We start from the raw sequence: 24,815 nt of genomic DNA, 5'->3' as shown, positions 1-24,815 counted from the left end.
ATCATCAACTTTAAAAAAAGAGCTTAACAATTATTTTTTTTCTTATTGGTCTAATAAGACATAAAACTTTCTGTACTATGATTGAAGTTCATTTTGCACTTTTATGAACTTCTGTTTTCCTTGGTAAGTTTAAAAACCATGAATGATAATACAAAAAGTGTGAGATTTTCCAGTTTTTCTTTGAAGCTATATATTCAAAATAAACTCTTCTGTGTTAAGTAGATAAACCAGCATGGACTGGGCAATTGAATGTATGTGGTAAAATACATCAGAACAAGTTCTCTGAGCTTAAATTATTCACTAAGTCAGGTGGGCCTTTCTGAGCCCATTAATATGAGTTAATTAGAGCTTCCTGTACTTAGGTTTTCAGTAGTAACACTTAAGTACTGTCTTAGAATCTTTAAATATTTATGGGATAGTTTAGAGAGCTCCTCCTCAAATCAGTAGAAACTTGGGAATTAGATCAAGAGCTCTCAGAGTTGAACAGACTAAGATGTAGTGGGGTGTGCAGACTTGTTTATTCATCCTTTTATCCATTCATTCATTAAGCATTTGAGTGGTTAGTACTGTTATAGGAATATAAAGATCAATATGACTGTTCTGCCATTGGGAACAGTGAAGAAACAGATGTGTATACAGTTTATGGTTGTATAGGTATACTAATACTGTTCTAGGCCCATTGCACTGTGTCTAAAGTCCAGTGGAGTTGTAAGGTCCTCTTTGAGGTTGGGAGAAGACTTGGTAGGGAAGAGGACTTTTCAGCTACTTTTGAAGGACAAGTTGGAATATAGGCTGGCAGGAGTTGTAGGATTTATAGTAATTTTAAAAAAAAAAAATTATTTATTTTTGAGAGAGAGAGCGAGTGAGCGTGAGAGGAAGAGGGGCAGAGAGAGAAGGAGACAGAGTCTGAAGCAGGCTCCAAGCCCTGAGCTGTCAGCACAGAGCCCGATGTGGGGCTTGAACTCACGAACCATGAGATCATGGCCTGAGTCAAAATCGGACGCTTAACTGACTGAGCCACCCAGGTGCCCTGAGTTGTAGTAACTTTTTACTCTGATAATTTTACTCCCTGGATACCAACTGAATGGATCCCAGATGGAAGTGCCAGGTAGGCAAGTAGAAAACAATTGTTGGTGTTCTCAGGAAACTTTTGTTTTATGGGTAGTACAGTCTATGTCTTGTAAAAAGTGTGCTATTTATCTACAGAGCTAACTTATATTTCCTTTATGTGTATAGTATTAATATCTGTATATAAGAAATTAGAATTGTGCTTAACAATATGAGTAGGTAAAACTTTGGGGTTTGAATATTATTTTTAAGGGATTATCTTTTTCTTTGGATATTTTTCTTGTCACCTAGTGTTATATTATAGAACTCATGGTTGTTTTTAATCTAGGGGACCAATCTTTGAAGGGTCAGTGTTAGGAAGAGTCCAGATTGTTCTTAATGAATATATAAAAGACATAACACTTGGAGTTCATCCTGATATTGCTGGGAAGGAATTAGCAAAGTAAGAAGTAATGGGTTGTATCCCAGGCATGGAGGACAGAAAGCTATTTATTATTTACTTAACAAAGACTAATAGAGCACCAATTATATGAACTATGCTAAGTTCCAGGAGTAGGTCCAGTGGTGAATAAAATAATGAATAAACCTATGATGGAGTAACTTTAGAATAGTACTCGTGCTATGTAATGGCAAGCACCAGACTTGTGGGCATCCAGCCTAGTTTTGAGGAGTCCGGAAGGCTCCTACCTAAGAGGTAGCTCAAACTGAAAGCCAAAGACTGAGGTGAAATGATCCCGATTATGGACATGGGATAGGAGTTGTGGTTGTGGTGGGTTTTTAGGCACAAAAAACAGTTTGCACATTTAAGAGACTCTGAGTTGTTCATTACATCTGGTTCCTACAGTGTAATGGCAGGTAGAGTAGTGAAGAGATTGCCTGGACAGAAAGTAGGGTTCAGATCAAGCTGGACCTTTTGAGCCATGATAAGACTGGAATGTCCTCCTTTGAGTAATGGGGATGCAAAGGTTGAAAGGTTTTAAGTACAGGACTGAGGGACAGGATTGGATTTACATTTCAGTAAGATCAAAATGATGTCAGTGTTGATAATGGCTGCAAGTGGTTAGGGGTAGAGGGACAGAGAAGACCTAGAGGCAAGCTAGGAGGCTGTATACAGCTGTTGTCCAAGTGTCCTGAACTAGGACAGTGGCAGTAGGGACAGAGAGAAGATGATTTAAGAAGAGACAGACTACATGATTTCATGATTTGTTTCCTTATTAGTTTTCATTAGTTACTACAGTTCACATCACTTTTCTGTTGATCTAAGTCAACATCAGAAGTCATAATCAATCCCTATCAGCACCTACATGCTTCTCTCCCTCTCTAGGACCATTTATTCTTTTTCTCAGGCATCCTATCTCACATCCTCCAGGCTTCTCAAGCCCTCCTACTTTGCCCTTTGGAAGTCAAAGCCTGTTTTTGAATGTTTGTTTTCCTTCTTGTTCTAATTGAAACCTAGATATTCTTTGAAAGCTCTGCATTCCTGTTGGCTTCTTCCTTCAAAAGCTTCTAGCTGTTTTTAAGCATTTCTGTTGGTTTTCTCCTTTTTGGTCTCATCTTTAGGTCTTGTAGTTTCTGCCCCTAATGCATGAGAGACATTAGACACAGGAGTTGTTTTCCTTTCCACTCCTGTTTCTGTTATTCCATATCTACTATCAGGGGTTCTTAAACTGCAGTCCATGGACCTCCAGGCAGTCTGTAGTAACCTTCATGGTGTCTTTGAACTGGAATGGAAAAAAAGATTGAATCGTTTTCATTAATCTGTAAGCAAAACTTTGTTTTCACCTGTATTTGTAACTTCTTTAAAAACTGAAAATTCAAGGGGCGCCTGGGTGGCTCAGTCAGTTAAGCACCCAACTTCAGCTCAGGTCATGATCTCGTAGTTCGTGGGTTCTGTGCTGATGGTGCAGAGCCTGCTTGGGATTCTATCTCTCTCTGCCTCTCCCCCACTTGCGCGTGCTCTCTCTCTCTCTCTCTCTCTAAATAACTAAACAAACAAAAAACTAAAAATTCAAAATGCATACACACATAGGATTTGACCTGTGACTTGATTAACCCAGAAAATAGATATGTTCAAAACACATTATAGTTACTGAAGGTATTTTGAAAGGTGGTCTGTGTTCAACACTATGTTGAAGTTAGACTTCCTGTTACCTCATGTTCTGTAATGTATTAAGATCTATTACTCTAAAATTTAAGATATTTCATAACACCATTTTTGTTGTAATTACATTTATTTTAGGCATTTAAAAGTATTCTATGAGGAGCTCTGTATTACTTTCCTATTGCTAATATCTCAAAGCTTAGAGTGTTAAAACAATAATAAACACTTAACATTTCAGTTTCTTGGGTCGGACATTTGGAAGCATCTTAGTGGGATAGTTCTGGTTCAAGAGTTTTTATGAGTTTATAAGCACGACATTGTGGGCTCTGGCTGCAGTCATGTGAAGCCTTGATAGGGCTGGAGAATCCATTTATAGGTTGTTCACTTGCAACTGGCCAAGTTGGTGCTGATTGTTGTTGGGGGCCTCCGTTCTTCCCTGTGCAGGCATCTTCACTTGTTGCCCTACACCAGTTGGCTGTAGAACACTAACTACATATTACAATTTATATTCAAGGAATTTTAATAACCTAATAAGTATACTTCTCATTTAATGAGATACCATATGACATTTAAATGTAAATAAACTACTGTAAGTAGATGATTGTTTTTTGCGGGTGATGGTAAAACATTGCTTTCAAAGCCTCTGGCTAGAGAGTGTAGTGTAGTTTCACTATAACCTAAATTTAAGGCCAGAAAAGGCCACTTGTAACACTGAGGGATAGTAAAGATAGAGTGCAGTAGTGGTTGGGTTGGTGGGAATTGGTATTGAGTAATAGGATTGTGGCCTCAGATGGGGATGGTTAGCTTTTCATACCTGCGGATGGCTAGTTTCTCACCGATGGTGTTCTCAGTAATACTGATGTTCCCAGCGTTTTAGTGAAGACCATGGACTAGGCAGGCATACTGTTGGGCTGCCCACGTGTACCATCTTCTGTAATTCTCCCATCAGCTGCACAGGACTCCCTGATGTATTCTCTTTCCAAGCCTCCTTTGAAGTTCCCTCACCCTAGGATTAATCACTTGTTCCTATCTGTCGCTGATGTACTTGGCTTACGATTTTTCTTGGGGGCACCTATGTATTTTATCTTTATTTATAATAAGTTCTCTATCATGTTTTTTCTTCAAGTGGTAAACCTCTTGAGAGACGTACTGCATTTTATGTATTTTATCCAGTAATTGTTTATTCAGTTATTCATACCTTCATGGATTAGTTGATTGCTAGCTATCTGCTATACTCTGTGCTATAGGCTGAACATACATGGTGACTGTAACCATTACCTGTTGCTATGCTCACAAGTTACCCCAAAACTTAGTGACTTAAAACAGCAAACGATTAGTATCTCACACTTCTTCTGGGGGCAGGAATTTGGTAGTTGATTAGCTAGCTGGTTTTGGCTTGGGGGTCTTAGGAGGTTGTAGTGAAGATGTTGGCTAGAGCTATTTACAAGTATTACTCTATGAGGAGCTGTTAGTGCTCTGTTGCTATGTAGTAAGTCATCTGAAAGCTCGAATGGGCTTCCAAGACGGCACACGCACATTGCTGTTGACACGAGGCCTCCATGCCTCTTCAGTTTCTTCAGCTCAGTTCTTTGACACGTGGACCTCCCCCTAGGTATTGAGTGTCTTCCTGGCATACCCAAGACTGAGTGATCCAAGCGGGAGCAAGACAAAAGCTGTAACATCTTTTATGATCTAGTCTTGGAAACCACACTCCGTCATTTCTGCAGTATCCTATTGGCCAATCGAGTCAGGATCATTTCCCTACTACAGTGACTAAGACAGTTGATGGTTCATTTAGTATGGCACTTATATTTCAGTGGGCAAGAGACAGTCAACATTTTCAAAACAAATGAAAAAATTGCAGGTTTTCCTAAGTCTTATGAAAGGACATGTAAAGAGATGAACTATGTGTGGTGATAGAGAATGAAGGGGGTTGTGAAGATATATGTGTTGCTTTAGAGCTGTCAGCTACAGCTTTTCAGGACTTTTAACCCAAAACTGAAAGGTGAGAAGCATTTTCATTTCCTATGAACAACTCACTGTGATAGGTACGATCTTGAAAGGTTTAAATAGCTCGGTTAGGGTGACAGAGCAAACAGGTGGTTGGGCAGGATTCAGAAGTCAGATGCTGGAGCTGTTTTAGTAAGCTAGTTGCCTATTTACTAATAAAGTTAATGAAAAAGCCAAGCTGTGTTAGCCGTTAGGTTTTTTTCTTCTTAAATATGGCACAAGATTGTGTGAAAACTGGTAGATAATTTTAAATAATCTTTTTTTTTCTAGATTTCGGCGGTGCATTCACCTAGAATTGACTTAAAATTACGAGGAACTTTTATTTGCTTGATTCTCTTGGATTGCATGAAAATATGTAGTCCCTTGTAGGTTCTAAGGAAGGGTGTTTATGATCATACATACTTTTTCAGGCTTTTCAAATTTAAAATGACTAATAATTACAATATCTTCCTTTTGTTTTAAATTAAAAAAAAGTCACTGCTGTCAGTATTTAAACCACTGTAATAGAACTTTGTCACTATTACAGTGTTAAACTATAGCTTAAAATCCAGATAGTTTTTTAGAGCCTGTTTTTGGTTTAATTAATTTTATTTAAACTGTAATTACTGATTATCAGTGTGAGATAATACTCAGCAGGGTGCTCATTTAACTTCCCGTGAAGATAAGTGATATTAATTTATAAAACTCTGTACACCCCAGACACAGCTGAAGCCATATTAATTAAGTGTGGTGTACTACCTTTAAATAGCATTAAAATAAAATTCTCTCAGTCTTCTGTGTGTTCAACCAATTCTTCAACAAAGGCAAGTCATTGGCACCGTTCACCTCCTTGGGTTGTGTTTCTAGTTCAGCTTCAGGAGAATTTCATGGAAAATGAACAGTAGCTGTGCAGGTGCACAACTTGGGAACATACTCCCAGTCCCATTGCCAAATACAGAATAACCAACTTACAGTCAGTGTAATGGGGATTTGTACTGTGCATTTACAGACCAAGGTATTTTAAAATTTTGCTCGTTTCATTGTGCCTTCCTTCAAGCAAATTGGATGAGCAATTCTATAAAAGATAAATTAGGAGGGGGATTTTTACCCCCCCCCCCATTTATGAGTGGAGTCATAGCATTATCTCTCAAAACAAAACAAAACAATAGAATGTTTAAATGATTTGATAGTAAAGTTCATTTTGCACCTAGCTTTGTCAGTAGTGCCCAGATGATGTGGAATCTACCTATAGTGCTTGATAGAGCATCCATACCTGGGAATGCTTTTAATTAAGCCTGAGGTATTCAACAAATTTAATTTGCTGTTGTAACATAGGAGGATCGTATGTATTTTTCTCCTATGACTCTTATTTTGTACTTTTTTTTTTTTTAATTTTTTTTTTTTCAACGTTTTTATTTATTTTTGGGACAGAGAGAGACAGAGCATGAACTGGGGAGGGGCAGAGAGAGAGGGAGACACAGAATCGGAAACAGGCTCCAGGCTCTGAGCCATCAGCCCAGAGCCTGACGCGGGGCTCGAACTCACGGACCGCGAGATCGTGACCTGGCTGAAGTCGGACGCTTAACCGACTGCGCCACCCAGGCGCCCCTGTACTTTTTTTTTTAATGTTTATGTATTTTTGAAAGAGAGGAAGGAGGAAAACAAGAAAGTAAGGAGGAAAACAAGAAAGTAAGGAGGAAAACAAGAAAGGAAGGAAAACAAACAAGAAAGGAAGGAGGAAAACAAACAAGAAAGGAAGGAGGAAAACAAACAAGAAAGGAAGGAGGAAAACGGGAGGAGCAGAGACATAGGGAGACACAGAATCCGAAGCAGGCTCCAGGCTTGAGCTGTCAGCACAGAGCCCAACGCGGGGCTCGAACTCACAAACTGTGAGATTGTGACCTGAGCCAAAGTTGGACGCCACCCAGGCACGCCTTTGTTTCATCCTTTTTAATCAGGAAAATAAATAAAAGTGTTGAAATTAAGCAACATTGATCCTTAAGTATCTCCTGTTTGTATTCGGACCTCTGTCGACTTGGAAGCTAAAAGGAGGGATATACTTATTTTTCGTACCTTGCCTGTAGCTATCCTAGTGGGAATGTGTGAAATTGCTTTCCAGTTGAATAAAATCCAACTTTCCCCTAGAGTTTAGGTGCGAAGCATATGGGGGAGGTGTGCTAATTCTATTTTTTTGTTGTACAAATTACGATATTGTTTATTGATTTAAATGCAGTTCTCCTTCTAAAAACCTCATGGATTTTTTTGTTTGTTTATACTGTTTTAGAAGTTAAATATTAGGAAATTGTTACCTGTAAAAGTGTTCTGGAGCTCGTCCTTTTACATAGACAGTTTCCTTATTTTAAGAATTAAACAAATGCATTCAACCTGATGCTGCCTTTCAAGCTCTTAACACAGTGCATAAAATACAGAAGGTGTTCAGTGACTTTGAGAGAATCTTATTTAGAAAGTTGTGGTTTTTTTGGCAAAAATGAAAATTTTGGGGTAGCTATCGCTGATGGAAACCATTAGGTTATATATTCACAAATTAGCTTGTGAATTGCTTAAGCTTACTCTTCCCACTCATTGACATGTTTACATTTATAATATTGATGTCACATTAATGATGTTTTGCTCAATTTCACTTCATTATAAGTTTAGCATATTAATGAAGTTACTTTCTTGTGTATGTAGTGTGTGGAATCAGCACAGGTTTTATACTCAGGAATTGATATTCCCTGTAGAGAAGTTACTGCAATGAAGTAGTGATTCAGAAGCCGGGTGGAGGAATCAGTCCCATTTCTTACTGTTTTTGGTGTCTCCTCATTTTTTAAAACAAGTATCAAGAATTAGGGTGCTCAGGTACACAGGGACACTAACTTTTGGACCTCTGAGCATGTGGAGACAATGGTATATTTCTGGGTTTTGCCAAAGTAAGGGAGTGTTCATGTTGAGTTGATGCCCTCTTGGCTACCATGGTTCATTGCACATATCTTGCTGCGTTTTTTTATATCCATATGTAATGACCTCTTTATATGCTTGTCTCTGCCACTTGATTGTTACTCAGTTTAAATTGTACATAGTTTTTTTTTCTTTTGTATTATAAACATCTAATAGAGTAACATCTCTGTTCTTCGTTTCATTTTACAACTTGAGATTGTATCTCGTTATCCTTCTTTTAGCCTGAAAAACTTCTTTTGACACTTCTTGTAGTACAGGTCTGTTGGAGACAGATTCTCTCAGGTTTTCTGTCTGAAATGTCTTTATTCTGCTTCTATTTTCGAAAGGTATTTTTGCTAGATGTAGAATCTCTGGATGACCGTAGTTTTCTCCAAGTACTAAACTGTAAAGATACTACTCCATTGTCTTCTGCTGCTGTAGTGTCTGGTGAAAAATGAGTAATTTGTGTCATTTTTAACTTGTACATAATGTGTCTTCAGATCTCTGGCTGTGCTTTTATGGTTTGCCCTTCACTTTTAATTTTTAGCAGTTTGACTATGAGTTGCCTAGGTGTGGGCTTGTTTTGGTATTCTTAGTTTGCTGTGCTTGTATGTATCTGTGAGTTGACCTATTTTTAATTAATTTATTTGTGAGAGAGAGGCAGGCAGCAGGGGAGGGACAGGGAGAGAGAGAGAGAGAGAGAGAGTGAATCCCAAGATGCGTGGCTTGAACATATGAACTGGGAGATCATGAGCTGAGCCGAAATCAAGAGTTGGAGGCCTAGGGGCGCCTGGGTGTCTCAGTTAAGTGTCCGACTTTGGCTCAGGTCATGATCTCATCGTTTGTGGGTTTGAGCCCCACATCGGGGGCTGTCAGCTGTGCTGACAGCTCAGAGTCTGGAGCCTGCTTTGGATTCTATGTCTCCCTACCTTGCTTGCACTCTGTCTCTCTCTCAAAAATAAATGAACATTAAAAAGAAGAGTTGGAAGCTTAACCAGCTGAACCACCCAGGCGCCCCTCTGTGAGTTGATTTCTTAAAAATCAGTTATTTTATCATTCTTCTGTACCATTTTCTGGTCCTCAATTATACTTGTATTATAGCACTTCATATTATATCACATTCTTGGTTTCTCTCTTCTTTATTCTTTCCCTTGTTTCTTTGTGTTTCAGTTTGCATGCTTTTTGTCGATCTGGGTTTAGGTTTCCCAGTTCTTTTCTCAGCAATATTCAGGTGACTCTGAAGCTCAGCTAATGAATTTTTCATTTTTTTGATACATTTGAAATTTCTTTTTCTCTTAATATTTTTTGAGAATGAGAAAGAGCATGAGGGGGAGGGGGCACCAAGAGAAGGAGACACAGAATCTGAAGCAAGCTCCAGGCTCTGAGCTGTCAGCACAGAGCCTGATGAGTGGCTCGAACTCACGAACCATGAGATCATGACCTTAGTTGAAGTCAGACTCTCAACCAACTGAGTCACCCAGGTGCCCCGATATATGTATGAAATTTCTAGTGTGGTTCTTAAAATAGTTTCCATGACTTTGTTGCTGAAATTCCCCATCTCCTATGTTGCATTCACTCTTCATTATATTCTTCAGCATTTTTACAAACACCCTTCTGAATGGTCCATCTGGCAATTCCATCATCCAGGCTACCTCTAGGTCTGCTTCTCTTTGTGCGTGGCATTTCCTTGGTCCTTTGTGTATGTAGCAGTATGTGAATATACGGTGGACATTTGACTTAAATACGTGGAAATTAAAGTAAATAATACTTCTAAGAAAGAATGTGCCCTTTTTTCAGGCTGCTAGAATTGGGGCTGAGTCGATTATGCTCTCTGGTGGAGATGGGCTTGCCAAAGGTGCTGCTTTAGTTTGATTAGTGTCTTCTGGGGCTTCAAAAGTTTATTAGCACTAAGGAGATTCTGGCATTCTACTTTTGGCTTTACAACTGAACTACTAGCTTTCAAGACTGGGATAACTCTGTTTTAAAGTTCTGATGCCCTTTTCAGAATTAGTGCAGAGTTCTTTGTGTTTGCAGTTGCACTTCTGGCTCTGTTTCTTCAAGAAGTCTCTTTGACCTGGTATCTGTCCCCAGCCAACCATCAGGTAGCCACTGTCATTTATTCTCTGAAGGTCCAGATTGTGTCTTTGGGATTTCTTTCCCGTCTTTTTTTTTTTTTTTTTTTTTTTTAAACGTTTGTTTATTTGCTTTTGAGGGAGAGGGAGAGAGCACAAGTGGAGGAGGGGCAGGGAGAGAGAGGGAGACAGAGAATCTGAAGCAGGCTCCAGGCTCTGAGCTGTCAGCACAGAGCCTGATGCGGGGCTCGAACTTATGAACTGAGAAATCATGACCTGAGCTGAAGTCAGATGCTTAACCAACTGAGCCACCCAGGTGGCTGTCTTTTACCTAGGTCAGAGTGTTTGGGAGGGCAGTGGCTTTGCATGGGAAGAGGCCTCCCCAGACATGACATGGCTCAGGACACCTTGCCCTCCCTCCAGCCATTGGCGTCCTACCCCAGGCAGTTGAAGACCTGAGGGAGAGTATCGGTAGGTGGGTGGAGACTTGCTCCATGATTAGTCTCCTTGGAATTCTAGTAATGTTTCTACTGCCGGCACCCATGTGGCTGCCAATAGTGCGTTAAAAATTAGGCTGTTTTTTCTTTGCCCTTGTTGAACTTCTTAGTCTGTAGCTGTTTGTCATGGATAAAAGCAGCTTGTCACTTGGTGATAGTTCTTCCAGGTTTCATTGTGTCCTCAGCTCCCTGATGGGTTGAAAACAACAACTATAATTTTGGAAGTTTTCTGGCTTGTTTTTGTTGTTAGGATGAGAGTAGTGGTAGTGTTTTGTGACTTTCTAAATGCTACTGGAAGCTGTCATATTCTTAGTACTTTAATGATTAGGTCATGTTAGATGGACTGTGTGTGAATGCAGTACATGGCATATTTCTTAGGCTTTATTCTCAGAGAATTTAAAGATTTATTTTGAAAGATAAACATTGCTATCTTCGCGTCTTAATGAAATCCTAGTGCTATCCAATAGAACATTCTGTGATAGTAGAAATGTTATATATGTACTTTGACTAGCCACATGTGGCTTTTGATATGGGGCTAGTGTAACTAAGGAACTGAACTTTTTTTTATACAACTTATTGTCAAATTGACTTCCATACAATACCCAGTGCTCATCCCAACAAGTGCCCTCCTCACTGCCCATCACCCACTTTCCCCTCTCCCCCACCCCGCATCAGCCCTCAGTTTATTTTCTGTATTTAAGAGTCTCTTATGGTTTGCCTCCCTACCTCTCTGTTTGTAACTATTTAGTTTTTTTTCCCTTTCCCTTCCTCCATGGTCTCTGTTAAGTTTCTCAAGATCCACACAGAAGTCAAAATATATGATCTTTCTATGACTGACTTATTTCACTTAGCATAATACGTTCCAGTTCTATCCACGTTGCTGCAAATGGCGGGATTTCATTCCTTCTCATTGCCAAGTAGTATTCCATTGTATATATAAACCACATCTTCTTTATCCATTCATCAGTTGATGGACATTTAGGCTTTTAAGGAACTGAAATTCTAATTTACATTTAAATAACCACAAATGGCTAGTGGCTGCCCTGAAGAGCACACGTCTGTATATTACCTACATTATGGTAAGAACAGTGTAACGTATAGTTACATTGAACAATTCACAGAACCATTGTTTTTTGAGTATACTTCTGTTAGCCTCTTTAAGACATTTTGCGTTTTTGACTGTTACCACTTGAAACTTTGAGTGTGGGTTTTATGTGACGAATAGAATTTGTGAAATCAAGCGATATTCAATGAATATGCAATTAGGTTTATAAATTAATGTCTATACACTTTCAAATATCAGTGAACTATTTGATCTAATAGAAGAAATCCCATTACCGCAAAAACCCAGCTTTATTTCCTGAGGCTTCAGCCATCGTACTTTATAGTTGTTCATGAAATTCAAATACAGACCAGCCTGAATGAAGAGAAATGTGGTATTTACCGGAACAACTAGCTCTGGAGATAATAAGTAGAATTCAACTCTTAGAATTCCTAAATCACGTTTTGTTTTTTCAGGAGTGTGGCATGCACTATGAAAAAGGGTACTGGACAAGGGGGCTGAGGACTAGGATACTAAATATTAGTTTGATTGCCAACCGCTAAATTAGTCCAGTTACCTTTTTAACATTTAAAATTTTTTTTTCTTCCAATGTTTATTTTATTTTTAAGACAGAGAGAGACAGAGCATGAATGGGGGAGGGGCAGAGAGAGAGGGAGACACAGAATCAGAAACAGGCTCCAGACTCTGAGCCATCAGCCCAGAGCCTGACGCGGGGCTCGAACTCCCGGACCGCGAGATCGTGACCTGGCTGAAGTCGGACGCTTAACCGACTGCGCCACCCAGGCGCCCCAGTCCAGTTACCTTTTTAAACTGCTTAGTTTGTTAATCCGTAAAGCAAAGGTCACTTGTCGTTATAATCTTAAGTCTATAATTTAAGATTACAAGGAATCTTTGGAGGTTGTCTGATTTCTCTTCTGCCTTTAGACAGGATGGTTACTGAAAATTTTTCATATTTCTGTTTTTGTAAAAAAATTTTGAAGATTCTAGTGTTGAATGCCTTGGGATGAAATCATAGTGATAATGTGATCCACCATGTGGGTTTTCTTATTTTGGTAATTAGATAAATATTGTTGAAGGAAATACTAACATAACATGCTACTTTTTACCTTTGTAGCTGGACAAATTTGCCAGCATACGAATTCCAGGAAGCAAAAAGGAGAGACCTCCACTTTCCAACCTGAAGACTGCATTTGCAACCAATGATTGTTCTTCAGAGATGATGGAAAACATTCCAAAGCCACTGTCAGAGAATGAAGTCTTAAAACTCTTCGAAAAGATGATGGTAAGAATTGTGGTTTTTCATAAAATGGTTGATGTAAAAACCTTAGCTTCTAATCATGTTAATGGAACAATAACACTTAAGACCCCTGTTCCATAGGGTGATTTCTGATGTCATTGAAGATAGCACATGAGGTGTTCAGAGCTCCAGGATTACAAAAAATAAGAACCAGAGAAAAATTAGCACAGTAGTTGGTTTTTTTTTTTTTTAAGAGGGTTTCTGTTTTTATGTATTTTATTAAAGTATCCAGTGATATATTTTGAATCTCAAAGATTATCTAAGTGGTCTATTTGGGTTCATTTGCATTTTAGAATGATGGTCACAGTGCTGTGTATGTTGTTGGGTGTGTTTATTTTGGTTTTGTTTGTTTGATTCCTTTCTTAGTTCTCAGGATAACCAGGTTCATATAGTCTTAGAGCATTGATATCTGAGGAAACTAAAACTTACTTTGGGGTGTGCCTTTTCTGGAGACACACACTGGTATTAGAAGCTGCCTTCAAGTTGGTTCCACAAAGCAGTGACTCTGCTTATAACTTTTTTTTTTTTTTTCCAACGTTTATTTATTTTTGGGACAGAGAGAGACAGAGCATGAACGGGGAGGGGCAGAGAGAGAGGGAGACACAGAATCGGAAACAGGCTCCAGGCTCTGAGCCATCAGCCCAGAGCCCGACGCGGGGCTCGAACTCCCGGACCGCGAGATCGTGACCTGGCTGAAGTCGGACGCTTAACCGACTGCGCCACCCAGGCGCCCCTGCTTATAACTTTTAAGTGGGTTGTTGGTCACATTAATTTAGCTTGCTATATTAACCATGTTCATAATTGTTTATCACAAAATGAATGCCAATTGCATCTAAATAGTTACATATATAGTTCTTACCCTCAAGTTGCTTGTTTCCTAGGGTTCAAAGCAAACATTGGAAAAATTAAGTAAGAATTGCCAAAAGGTGGTAGTTAATGGTTAAGTTCTTCAGAAGTTCAGAGTGGGAAGAAATTAATTTTTGAGATATCTCATTAGCTTTAGGGGAAGCCAGAGTGGAAAGGGTATTGCAGCAGCTTAGGGAAGTTTAGTAGAGAAGATGGACTTAGAGGACTTAGTTGAACTCCCCAACTGTGAGAATGTGACCCAAGCTGAAGCTGGATGCTTAACTGACTGACCCCCAGGTGCCCCTATTCACATTTATTTTCAAAGAGAAAGAGCAAGCATGAGTTGTGAGTGAGCAGGGGTGGGAGGTGGGGGGAGGGTGGGTTGGCTCAGAGGGAGAGGGAGAGAGAAACCCAAGCAGACACTTTGCTGTCAGCACAGAGCTCAACACGGGGCTCAAACTCATGAATCATGAGATCATGACCTGAGCCAAAATTAAGATTTGGACACTTAGGGGCACCAGGGTGGCGTTAAGTGGCCAACTCTTGATATCAGCTCAGGTTGTGATCTTGTGGTCATTAGATTGAGCCTCATGTTGTGCTCTGTGCTGAGTGTGGAGCTTACTTGAGATTTTCTTTCCCTCTCTCTCTTTTTGCCCCCCCCCCCCCCCAATAAATGAGTAAAACTTAAAAAAAGGGGGGGTTGGATGCTTAACCCACTGAGCCACCCAAGGCACCCTCCCAGTCTGGGTTTATTTTATATTTATTTCACTTACTGGTTTTGACAGTCTTGTTACTTCTTAGGGAAATGTACTTATTTACTTTAGAGTGTAAGATGTGTTTGAAATTTGATAAAGTTAATAGTTGGTCCTCTTTATTACTCAACTAGAATCAACAAAATATTTACTATTATACTGCCTTATTTTCTATTCATCAAGTATTTGTGTCCAGCATTATACATGGTGCTTCAGAAGACCCCAGAAAGAGAGCATGCCTGGTTTGTGTGTCCACAAATGAAGAATTACAGTGTTAGTGATTACTAACTTTTTGTCACTGAGCATACGTTTTGTTAGGATTGTTTTACATGAACTGTAGGCTTGGGACATTATTTCCTGTTATGTCAGCTCTTGGTGAAGTGCTAATTTTGGTTTTAATTAACTACACATGTATAACTCCTTATTAAGTCTTTTGTTCCCATGAGTTGATATAATTTCAGCTTTGAAAAAATTTTTTTTTTTCCAGATTTAGGACATGTGTTGCCAAAGCAGGCACTTTTTTTTTTTTTTTTTCCTAGCCTTTGCCTCTGTTAATGAGGCTTGTATAAAGGTAGTTCTCTTCAATATTACCTTTGAGGGCTCAAGATAATAAAGTGCCCTTAGCTACTCCTTCATCCCATGTAGTGTATGTGGAACCATGCATATAAATTACCTATGAGATTCTAGAATGGTACTTTTTTTCATTTCCTTGTGACTACTTTGAAGAAATTTTTCTTTTTGATCATAATTGCTGGTGCCATCTGAGTAAGCAGACTGAGTAGGCTATTGATGTTAGATGTTTACAAGGCCACATTTTATCATCATAAGCCATTAAAAGTACAGCTACCTAGAAAGTACTGAATATAGTCAGTGGCATTCTGTACTGAACATGATTACTTGAACTGTTTTTCAGTTATTCTTAGGAGAAGTGTAAGACTATCAGTTTGTAGTTATGTATAGGGCAGAAGGATATTGACATCTTTGGAATGTTTATAGAATACATATTTAATAACTGGGCCTGATCACTTGTTAAATCTTAAACAGGTATCCCTGTTGGCAGAAGATCGTTTGCAATCAAACTCCTTTTACTCAGCAGAAGTCAAATGAAATTGTTGATGGGTCAGGGCTGCCCAATTTGCTAATAAACGAGTTTGTCAGAACTAAGGTCATCTTAAAGTGAGGACTGGGTTCTTGGCTTTCCTTTCTCGTTGCTTGACCACATCACAATACATTGTGGGGGTAGAATCCACTGATGGTTCTGAAGCTGAGAAGGGTCTTTTCCCTTCTTTAAATGTAATGAGTGATATTTCTCAGGCTTTTCAGGGTACCTTATTTTTGACAAATTAAAGCTGTTCCTGTGTCTGTAGAGAATGCTAGATGCAGGGTTGGGTTTGATTTTTTCTTTTTTTTTTTTTAACTTGCACCTACCTATCTGTAGTACGAGTATTCTTCTGAAGAAGCCACATCGAATCTATAATCTTAATATCTTGGCCTTTGCACCTACAGGGGCTTCCTACCATTGAAAATTTGCATCTAAATTCTTAGTTTTGACATTGTGCAATTTTTAAAGCCTTATTTAACCTTATCAAAGGTATTGAAGTAATTTTCTCATGAAGTAAAAACTGTTTTTACAGAACCTTTTTTTCTTAAGATAGTGTGCTGACTTGATTATTTAATGAGGAGGTACAGGGTAATACTTCAATATTTGTACTCATTTTACTTTTATATTGGAGATGGATTTACTTGGTCTCTAGGTAATAGTTTTAGTGGGTTTTGTTGTTGTTGTTGTTTTTTGTTTTTGTTTTTTAAGTAGTGATGAATACTTAGACTACTTAATAGCTCTTTCTCCCATTTGTCTTTTGGTAAAAGTAGAATTGTTACCTGAAAGCCCATATTGGTTTCTCTATGAACTAGGTTTGTAAAATAGCTGTGTTAACATCCTTGTGTATACAACTTTAATTTCTAGAAATCAAGTTTCAGTGTTCACTCTTGAACTCACTGTGGGTCTATGTTAACTGGTTTTTGAATGAGTTCAGCATGGTAGGTACAAGCTGAAAGTGACTTGTTCATTCTAGCTGTTGGCTCTTTAAACCAGTCTCCTTGGCTTATTCTTTCTTTCCCCTAGATGAAATCCCAGGCAGGTCCCAGAGCTTTCTGTTGGCTTTCAGATTAAACAGAAAAAAATCCTAGTTAATGCAAACAATTTTCATCCAGAAGAAGTTTCCCTCTTGCCCCTTTTCAGGCTGGCTCCACTTGTAGTCTCCAGTGCGGGCTGCTGTTGGGGAGCAAGGTTGGTCTCTTCCATTTTCCTACCTTACTTTTCCGTGCTCTACTCTCCAGCCTGCATCTGTCTCCTCCAGGACTTGATGGGAGGTGAGGAAAGGAGGAATAAGAAGATGCTTCAGGCCTCAGGTGTTGATAATCTGGCAGTGGTGCCCTGGGTAATGTTAGTTTTTATTGCTGCTGTAACAATTTACACAATTTCACAGATGTGTGGCTTTAAGACACCAATATGCTGTCTCATAGTTCTGTGGGTCAGAAGTCCAGGTTGGCTCAGCTGCCCTCTCTGGTTTCACTAGGCCAAAATCAGTATGTGATGGCTGGGCATCTTACTGATGCTTTGGGAAGAACGTTTTCCAAATTCATGGTGGCAGAATCCAGTTCCTTGCTATTGTAGTATTGAGGTCCTGGTTTCTTTGCTGACTGTCCTCTGGGGGCTGCCTTAGCTTCCAGAGGCCTCTTTCCTATCCTTCGTGTGGGCCCCTATCTCTCCATTACATCAAATCCATCTCCTGCTTAGAATTTCTAGGACTTCCCATCTGTGTCACCTCTTGTCTCCATCTATACAGAGTTGTCTGCTTTTAAGGGCTCATGTATTAGATTATGTTCTCACCCAGATAACTCAAAATAATGTTACATCTGCAAAGTCTCCTTTGCCGTGTAATAGAACTTATTTGTAGGATCCAGAGATTCGGGCATGATTTTGCCTGTTACAGGTATAGGAGATTACAAATGCCGATTGTTTTCTTCCGTGGCATTTTTGTGCCCACCTGCCCTCCAGTTTCACCTATAATTCCCTTGTCACTGGTGATGTCTCCTTTGGCCTTCTGCCCAGTTTTCCATGAGCCCATTCCTCTGCTGGAGTCGCCTTCAGGACACAGCACCTCTCTGATGGCCCAGGGCTGCTGCTTCCCTGGGATCCACATCTTGTCCATGGGAAGCTCATGTATTCTTTGCCCCTCACTCCTGTCCTTTGCTTTGTTCCCTTCAGAGTCTGTCCTCTGTAAAGTATAAACTACTTTGGCTCTTCCTACCGATAATTGGTAGTTTTTGCTATTCTCCTAACTGTAAGTGCCCTCCTAGTCGTCCGATTTTACCTGTAATACTGCTGACCACTCCCTCCTGTCTGCATTACTTTTTCCTTTAGCTACCATGACACTCCTTTACTTCGGATTTTCCTCTTCTCTGGCCCGTTTTTACCAGTTTCCAGGTTTCCTTTTCTGATTTGTATTTCTTCAAGGTATTGCCTCTGGCCCTCTTGCTTTTTCTTCATCCTCTTTGGTTCCCTACACATTTCTCATGGGGGATGGGAGCCCTTTTATGTTGGCATCTCCCCAGTAGTCTGATGTTTTGCTATGTCTTCAGAAGAGCAGCTATAATCAAACTCTGTAAAAGATATACACCTCAAGAAACCAGAAACTGACCTCATCATTTTCTTTTGATATTTTTCCAACTTTATTGAGATATAGTTGACATCTAACATTGTGTTATATATGTATTATGTATATAATGTCCTTTATTTATATATATAAATCTATATATAAATATAAATCTATATATAAATGTATATATATTTATATATATTTGTGTACATATATATAAATATATTGCAGGGTAATCTGCTGATAGTCTCAGGGGCTCCCTTATTTGTGACTAGTCCCTTCATGCTTTCCAAATTCTTTGTTACTTTTGGCCATTTAATTATAATGTGTCTCAGCATAGCCCCTTTTGGGTTCAACTTTTTTGGAAGTCCTTGGACCTTTTGAATCTGGATGTCTATTTCTCACCCCAAGTTAGGGAAGTTTTCAGCCATTATCACTTGAGACTTTCTGTACCTTTCTCTTTTCTCTGGAGATTTCCACAGTGGATATTTTGTTTCTCTTGTTGATGTCCCATAGGTATTTTTTATTTTCTTTTTGCTCCTTTGAGTAGATAATTTCAAATGACTGACCTTTGAATATATTGACTTTGCCTTTTTTTTTTTGATGGTTTTAGTTCTTTGAACTAATTTTGCTTATATACCTTATAATTTCATTTAGTTGTCTGTTTTTGTAGATTTTTTTTTTTTTTTTTTTTTTTTTTAAGAGTGAGAGCATGTGGGGGAAAGGGCCAGAGTGAACAAGGCAGAGAAAATCCTAAGCAGCTTCCATGCTTAGCACTGGGTCCAATGTGAGGTTCAATCCCACCACCCTGGTATCATGACCTGGGCCCACATCAAGAGTCAGATGCCCAGCTGACTAAGCCACCCAGGTGTCCCTTGAAGAACTCTTAACTCTTTACAGAGGATTATTCTCAGTTTTTGGCCAGTTGATAGACCTCTAGTTCTTTAGGATCAGTTACTGGAATGAACTTGGTTTCCTTTAGGTGTCCTGTTTATGTGATTCTAATACTGTCTTTATCCATCTCTTCAGTCGGGGGCATGTTTCACCTTTACTCCTGGTTTCTGGGATTTTCACAGTGCTGTCTTGCCTATGAATAGTTAATGGCCTTTGTAGGGGGTACTGATGTTGGTAATGACCTATGTTCCCATTGTGTTGACCTCCCCTTTCTGTCATGTTCTTTTAAACAAAACGAAAAATACCCCACCAAACTGCTCCTTGCTTAGTTCTCTCTTAGGAGCCCACACTGAGATCTTGGGAATCTTTTCTGATCCCCCTCAGGCATTGGTCACATCCATTCATTTCTGTCCTTCTTAGGCCCTGATTTTGTTTGTCCTCTGTTGAACCTTTCATTACCTCTTCCCCGGGCTAATGCACTGACCTTCCAGCCACCCTTCCATGACTGCTATTCATTACTGTAAATCCTGGCCCAGACATGACTCTTCTCAGACCCTTTCCCATGTCCTATCAGACCTAGTACTCATTAAACCTTCCTCACAGCTGCTTGTGTATAAATCCCTTGTAGAACTTATCCTTTGTTACTCCGATAGGTCTTCCCACTAGATTAAACCCATGCAGCAGCATTCAACTGGTTTATCTTAAACAATTGCCTATTAAGTGCATTTTCCTAACCTTTAAGATTTCTAAGATCCCACATTTCTTTTTACCTGTAATTCTATGTCTAGGTGGAAATTAGCTTTAATTGCCAGTTTTCCAAATTAGACAAAAACCTTAAAATGAATAGGAAGAGAAATTTTATGCATTCATCTCTTGTTTGTTTTGATATCTTCTCTCTGAGAGAATGAAAGCTATGCAAGAATGGTCCTCTATCTAGATGTGATCATTAACAGGCATTAAATCAGTGCCAATGATGATAAAATTATTCTGACAAAGTTTTCAAATTCTGGATTTCCTGTCATCATTTGTAAGTATGGAAGAAATGGTCCCCTAAGATTGCACAAAGTACTTAAGTTTGAGTATTGATGGCCTAATCGTTTCTTGGGAAGATGTTTGTCAGCCTTTATCTAATGTAGTAGAGAGCACATTTATTAAATGCCATCATTATCCCTTAAGTATGTGCTTGAGGTGTCTGCTGGTATTAAGAGCTTAGATGACCTGTTTAACACATATATTGGCTTCTAATGTAGGGAGATGTAGGTAGTAGTAAAGGTATTCACAGTTTGATTTTGAAACAGTTTTCACTGTGTAATGTTGAATCAAATACACAAAAAATAGAACACAATCTAACAACCACCACCACAGATATAATTGAAGTACCTTGTATACTCTTCATTCCATTTTTTCCCTTAATTCCCAAAGGTGAACATTAACCTGAACCCGATGGTTTCATTCCTATGTTAAACTTTTTCTGTATAATAATGACCAATGTATAGAAACTTTTTTCCTAACCATTTGGTGGTAAGTTGCTGACTCCATGCCCCATAATCTCTTAATTCTTTAGTATTCTTTAGTATTAGTCCCTACAAATAAGGACATCCTTCTAACCACCTAAGTCAGGAAGTTAACAGTGATCATTTTCTATCAACTAATCCTCAGTAATACCAAAAATGGTCTTTATAGAAGAAGAGTGTAGTGTAGAATCCTGTGTTTCATTCAGCTGTCAAATTTTTAACATTTCCTTTGTTCTGAAATAGTCCTCAGTCTCTCCTTGTATTTTATGAATTTGACATTTTTGAAGATTCCTCTTGGTTAATTTGTAGGTCTCTGAATTTGAATTGGTACTTTAAAACTTTTTAATTGTGTAAATCTGTGAGTTGTAAACAGGTTACCTCATACTTTAAACAAGTCAGTTTTTAATGGTCATAAGAATTTTGAATATCTCTTCACACATTTTTGGCCCTTTGGTTTATTTTGTAAATTACTTGTTCATATCTTTTGCCTGTTTTGTAACTGGGGTTTTTTGTCTTTTTTTTTTTTTTTTTTTAATTGTAGAATTTGTCACCTATCTGGATTTATGTTTGTATCTGTTTATAAGCTGTAAAATATCTTGTCCCAGGCTGAGTCTTGTCTTTTTACTTTCTTTAGGGGTAGATGGATTAGACTACAGAAATGGAAAATTCACTATGGTCCAATTTATCCATCTCTTTATGGTCTTTGCTTTTTGTATATTTAAGAAATCCTTCTCTATCCTGACATCATAAATCTGTTCTGTATTTCAGGATTCTGTATCTTTATGTCTATATGATATGGATCCAGTTTTTTTTTTTCCTACATGGATAACTGGTTTTTCTAGCAGCATTGATTTAATAGTCCTTCTTATCCTTCATTTGTAATACCTCCAGTGGTAAACATCAAGTTTTTGCACATATGTGGGTTTGTTTTGGAGGCTTGATTTTGTCCATTTGTCTATTTGTCTGGCTCTCACTTACATCCATTGTCTTAATTACTATAGCTGTATAATAAGCCTTAGTATCTAAGACCCCCCTCCCTCGATTCAAAATCGTCTTGGCTATTCTTGAGACTTTGTGTTTTTATATTAATTTTAGAATCAGCTAAGTTACACTATAAACCCTGTTGGGTTCTTGATTGGAATTTCAGTGAATTTACTGATTTAGGCAAAGTAGATACTTTTGTGATATTAAGTTTTTCCATCTGTGAATATTGTATATGTTATCTCTAGATTTTCAGTTCCTAAACGTAAAAATTTATGGTTTTTCTCCCTATGGGGCTTGCACATCTTCTATTAGGTTTATTCCTTAGTTTATTTCTAATATATAACTAGGTGTAAAAAATCTTTTAACTAATATTGTCAGTTTCTGTTGATGAATTTTGGTATCTAGTAACATTATGGAATTCTCATTAGTTTCTGTTTGTTGAATGCCTCGTATTTTTTGTGTCCAATCAGAATATTTGTGAAAAACTTGTTTCTTACTCCTTTATTATATTGAGTAGAATTCTACAATAAAAAAAAAAAGGTTAAAACCATGTACTTGAAAGTTCTAAATGTTTTTCAAATCTGAGATTTCATTCCAAACACAATAACCTCTGAGTTAGGGAACTGAGAAGCTACTCTCACAATTTCTATGTACCTACCCAGTAAGGGCTCCACTTTCTTAACAATGTCCTCTTCTGCTGTCAAAATGAAGGTGAAACACGATCAGTTTCATAAAGATTTTTTCTAAAAACCCTAGAAAACAAATTAATATGTTCTATTTTTCTGTTACTAAAGTGTTTAGTAGAGGTCTCTTTTCGTTTTGTATTTCAGTGACTAGAGTTAAGGTTAGCTCCTCACTAGACTAGCCTTCCCTTAGGGTAGATATTTGACCCCTGCTTTTTTTTTTTTTTTTAATTAAACAGAGTATCTCCTCCATTACTGACTAAATGAGTGACCCTGATATTTCTGTTTTACTTGTTGATTTATGAGAACTAGAAGAACTTCTTTAATGAGAATTTTGGTATAAAAACTTTTTCTAAAAACTATATTTCAGTGGACTATGGATATTTAACTTGATTCATATCCATCTCCCTAGTGCCCTCATGGTGCATATTGCATGTATTGCGGAGTTTGTTTCTACCTTGGTAAACACATGTTTGAGCAATGAAATGATAGAAATTAGTACACGGACAGTTAAATATTGAGATGTCTTTTTGTCCTTATTGGCTTTATTCAGATGTATTTGAAACCTAAGGTCCAGACGAAGAAAGAAGAGCTCAGGTGAACTGATAAAATCAAGTGTGACCACCTATGTGGTCAAGTATAAAAGTATAAAATCAAGTAAAAAGTCAAGTATAACCACCTAATATGTTTGATACTTAAATGGTACAGCTGGTGGGAGGAATGTTCATCTTGCTAACTCTATTCCTCTCTGTGGGTACTTGTGAAGAACAGTTTATCCTTTTTCTTTCCCTGTCATTTTTTTTTTTCTCCTTAATCCTTCGTGTTAAGGGTTTATACATAGCTCTTTCTTTAGTCATATAAATGAATGCCTATTGTGTTGGATGTGTAAGTGATATCTTACCCAGGAATTGGAATGAAAAAAGAAACCAACAAAGACTCTTTTGTGTTAATTCTCTGTTTATTGACTGCTATAGATTGCTGCTAGCAGTTAGCTTATTTCAAGTATTAGCATTCTTTACAAATCTACTTCTATCATGAGCATTTTTTTTTTTAAACTTAAAAAATATATTTAGGGTTGGCCAGATAAAATGAGAGTGGTTGCATGGGAATGGTTCATTTTGATCTATTAGTTGTTACCGTTTCCCTTTCCTTTAGGTAGAAATTGAAAAAATTAGGGAAAGGTGGTTTAAAAGCAATCGGAATAATAATCCAAGCTGGAGGAGGAGGAAGAAAAGAGTATAGAAGTATAAGGCAACTGTCAAGTTGATTCATTGGCTGTGTTTGTCAGGGGGGAATAATGTCAATGCCTAGTTGTTTCTCTTTGGATCCAGATAAGTGAGAAAATAAATGATTTAGGAGCATTGGATTTTGCCTGGTGGGAGTTCACTGAACCAATAAAAATGGTTATAGGAATTTTAAAAAGAATAAGTGTTATGATAATGTTTAAGCATGCTCTTTCACCAATGGGGAAGTGTGCAAGTCCGTTCTTTTCCAGCTGTGAAGGCTTTTTCTCAGTCTTGTTTCATCTCTAGAAAAGTTGGCTTTTGTATCTTCAGTCCACTGACGATCCTTCATGTAATTTGTGAAGAAATAGCCATTTGTTTAGAAAAGTTGAAAAGCAAATAAAAACTTTTATCAGTAGCTGTGTTCTTATCTAAAAGATCACATAACCATTGTTTGTGATTATAGATGCTTAGGTATATGCTTGAACAGTTCCAGCAAGATGATATTTCAAAATAAATTAGTTGTGCAGCTCTCTGCATGTTAATTTCATTTCTTGTCTATTCGGCTAAAACTTAAAGTATATGGAAGAAAAGCAATGCATGAGTTTCTTCTTTTTTTGTTCTTTGATAACGGCTCTAGGACAGATTTAAATTTGGTTTCAAATTAAGATAGTTTACACTTGCTATAAGCTTCAGTTAGAGTATTTGGTCGAACATTATATGTGAGTTCTTTGTCAGTCTCTGGATAAATGCTGTTTTATGCCTGCCATCCTTTTAATGAGCTAGCCATCTGAATTCCTATTAATTTTAATGGGGATTGAGTAAAGATACTGTGGCTAGAACAGTGAAAATCCAGCCTTACTAGTGGGAAAACCAAAAAATATAACTTCTCTACCATCACATTTATATATAAAAAAGGTTACTGTATAAGAACATAGTAAAAAATGATGGTCAAAAGAAAGATAAGCTGTTCTGTAATGTTAGCATATTTATGGCCATGTTGAATATGAAGTAGTAATACACTTAATTGTGAGCTCTTTTTTCCAAGGTATTTATCTCATAAAGGTTTTCTAAACCTAACCTAAGAATAAAACAAATTACAGAACTAGATAGATTCAGTTTGTGTGTACTATGAGTGTTTATAATGACGTGGAATAAGATCATGAAATCTTTCACTAAATACTACCTTAGTGTAGGGATAAACATTAGTAGGACCTTTGACATGTGGTTTGG

The 24,815-nt window shown here is 38.0% G+C and overlaps 1 protein-coding gene across 1 annotated transcript in view; it reads left to right on the top strand.

The window, feature by feature from the left end:
- Positions 1–24,815, top strand: part of DIAPH3 (diaphanous related formin 3) — a 510,843-nt gene that overhangs the window by 34,589 nt on the left and 451,439 nt on the right. Inside the window, 1 exon segment of the mRNA XM_030311865.1 lies at positions 12,842–13,009. Coding sequence (XP_030167725.1) covers positions 12,842–13,009 — 168 coding nt within the window.

This window comes from Lynx canadensis, chromosome A1, assembly GCF_007474595.2.
Source record: "Lynx canadensis isolate LIC74 chromosome A1, mLynCan4.pri.v2, whole genome shotgun sequence".
Lineage (NCBI taxonomy): Eukaryota > Metazoa > Chordata > Mammalia > Carnivora > Felidae > Lynx > Lynx canadensis.
The sequence above is the reverse complement of the archived record's forward strand: the minus strand, read 5'-3'. Positions and strand labels throughout refer to the sequence as shown.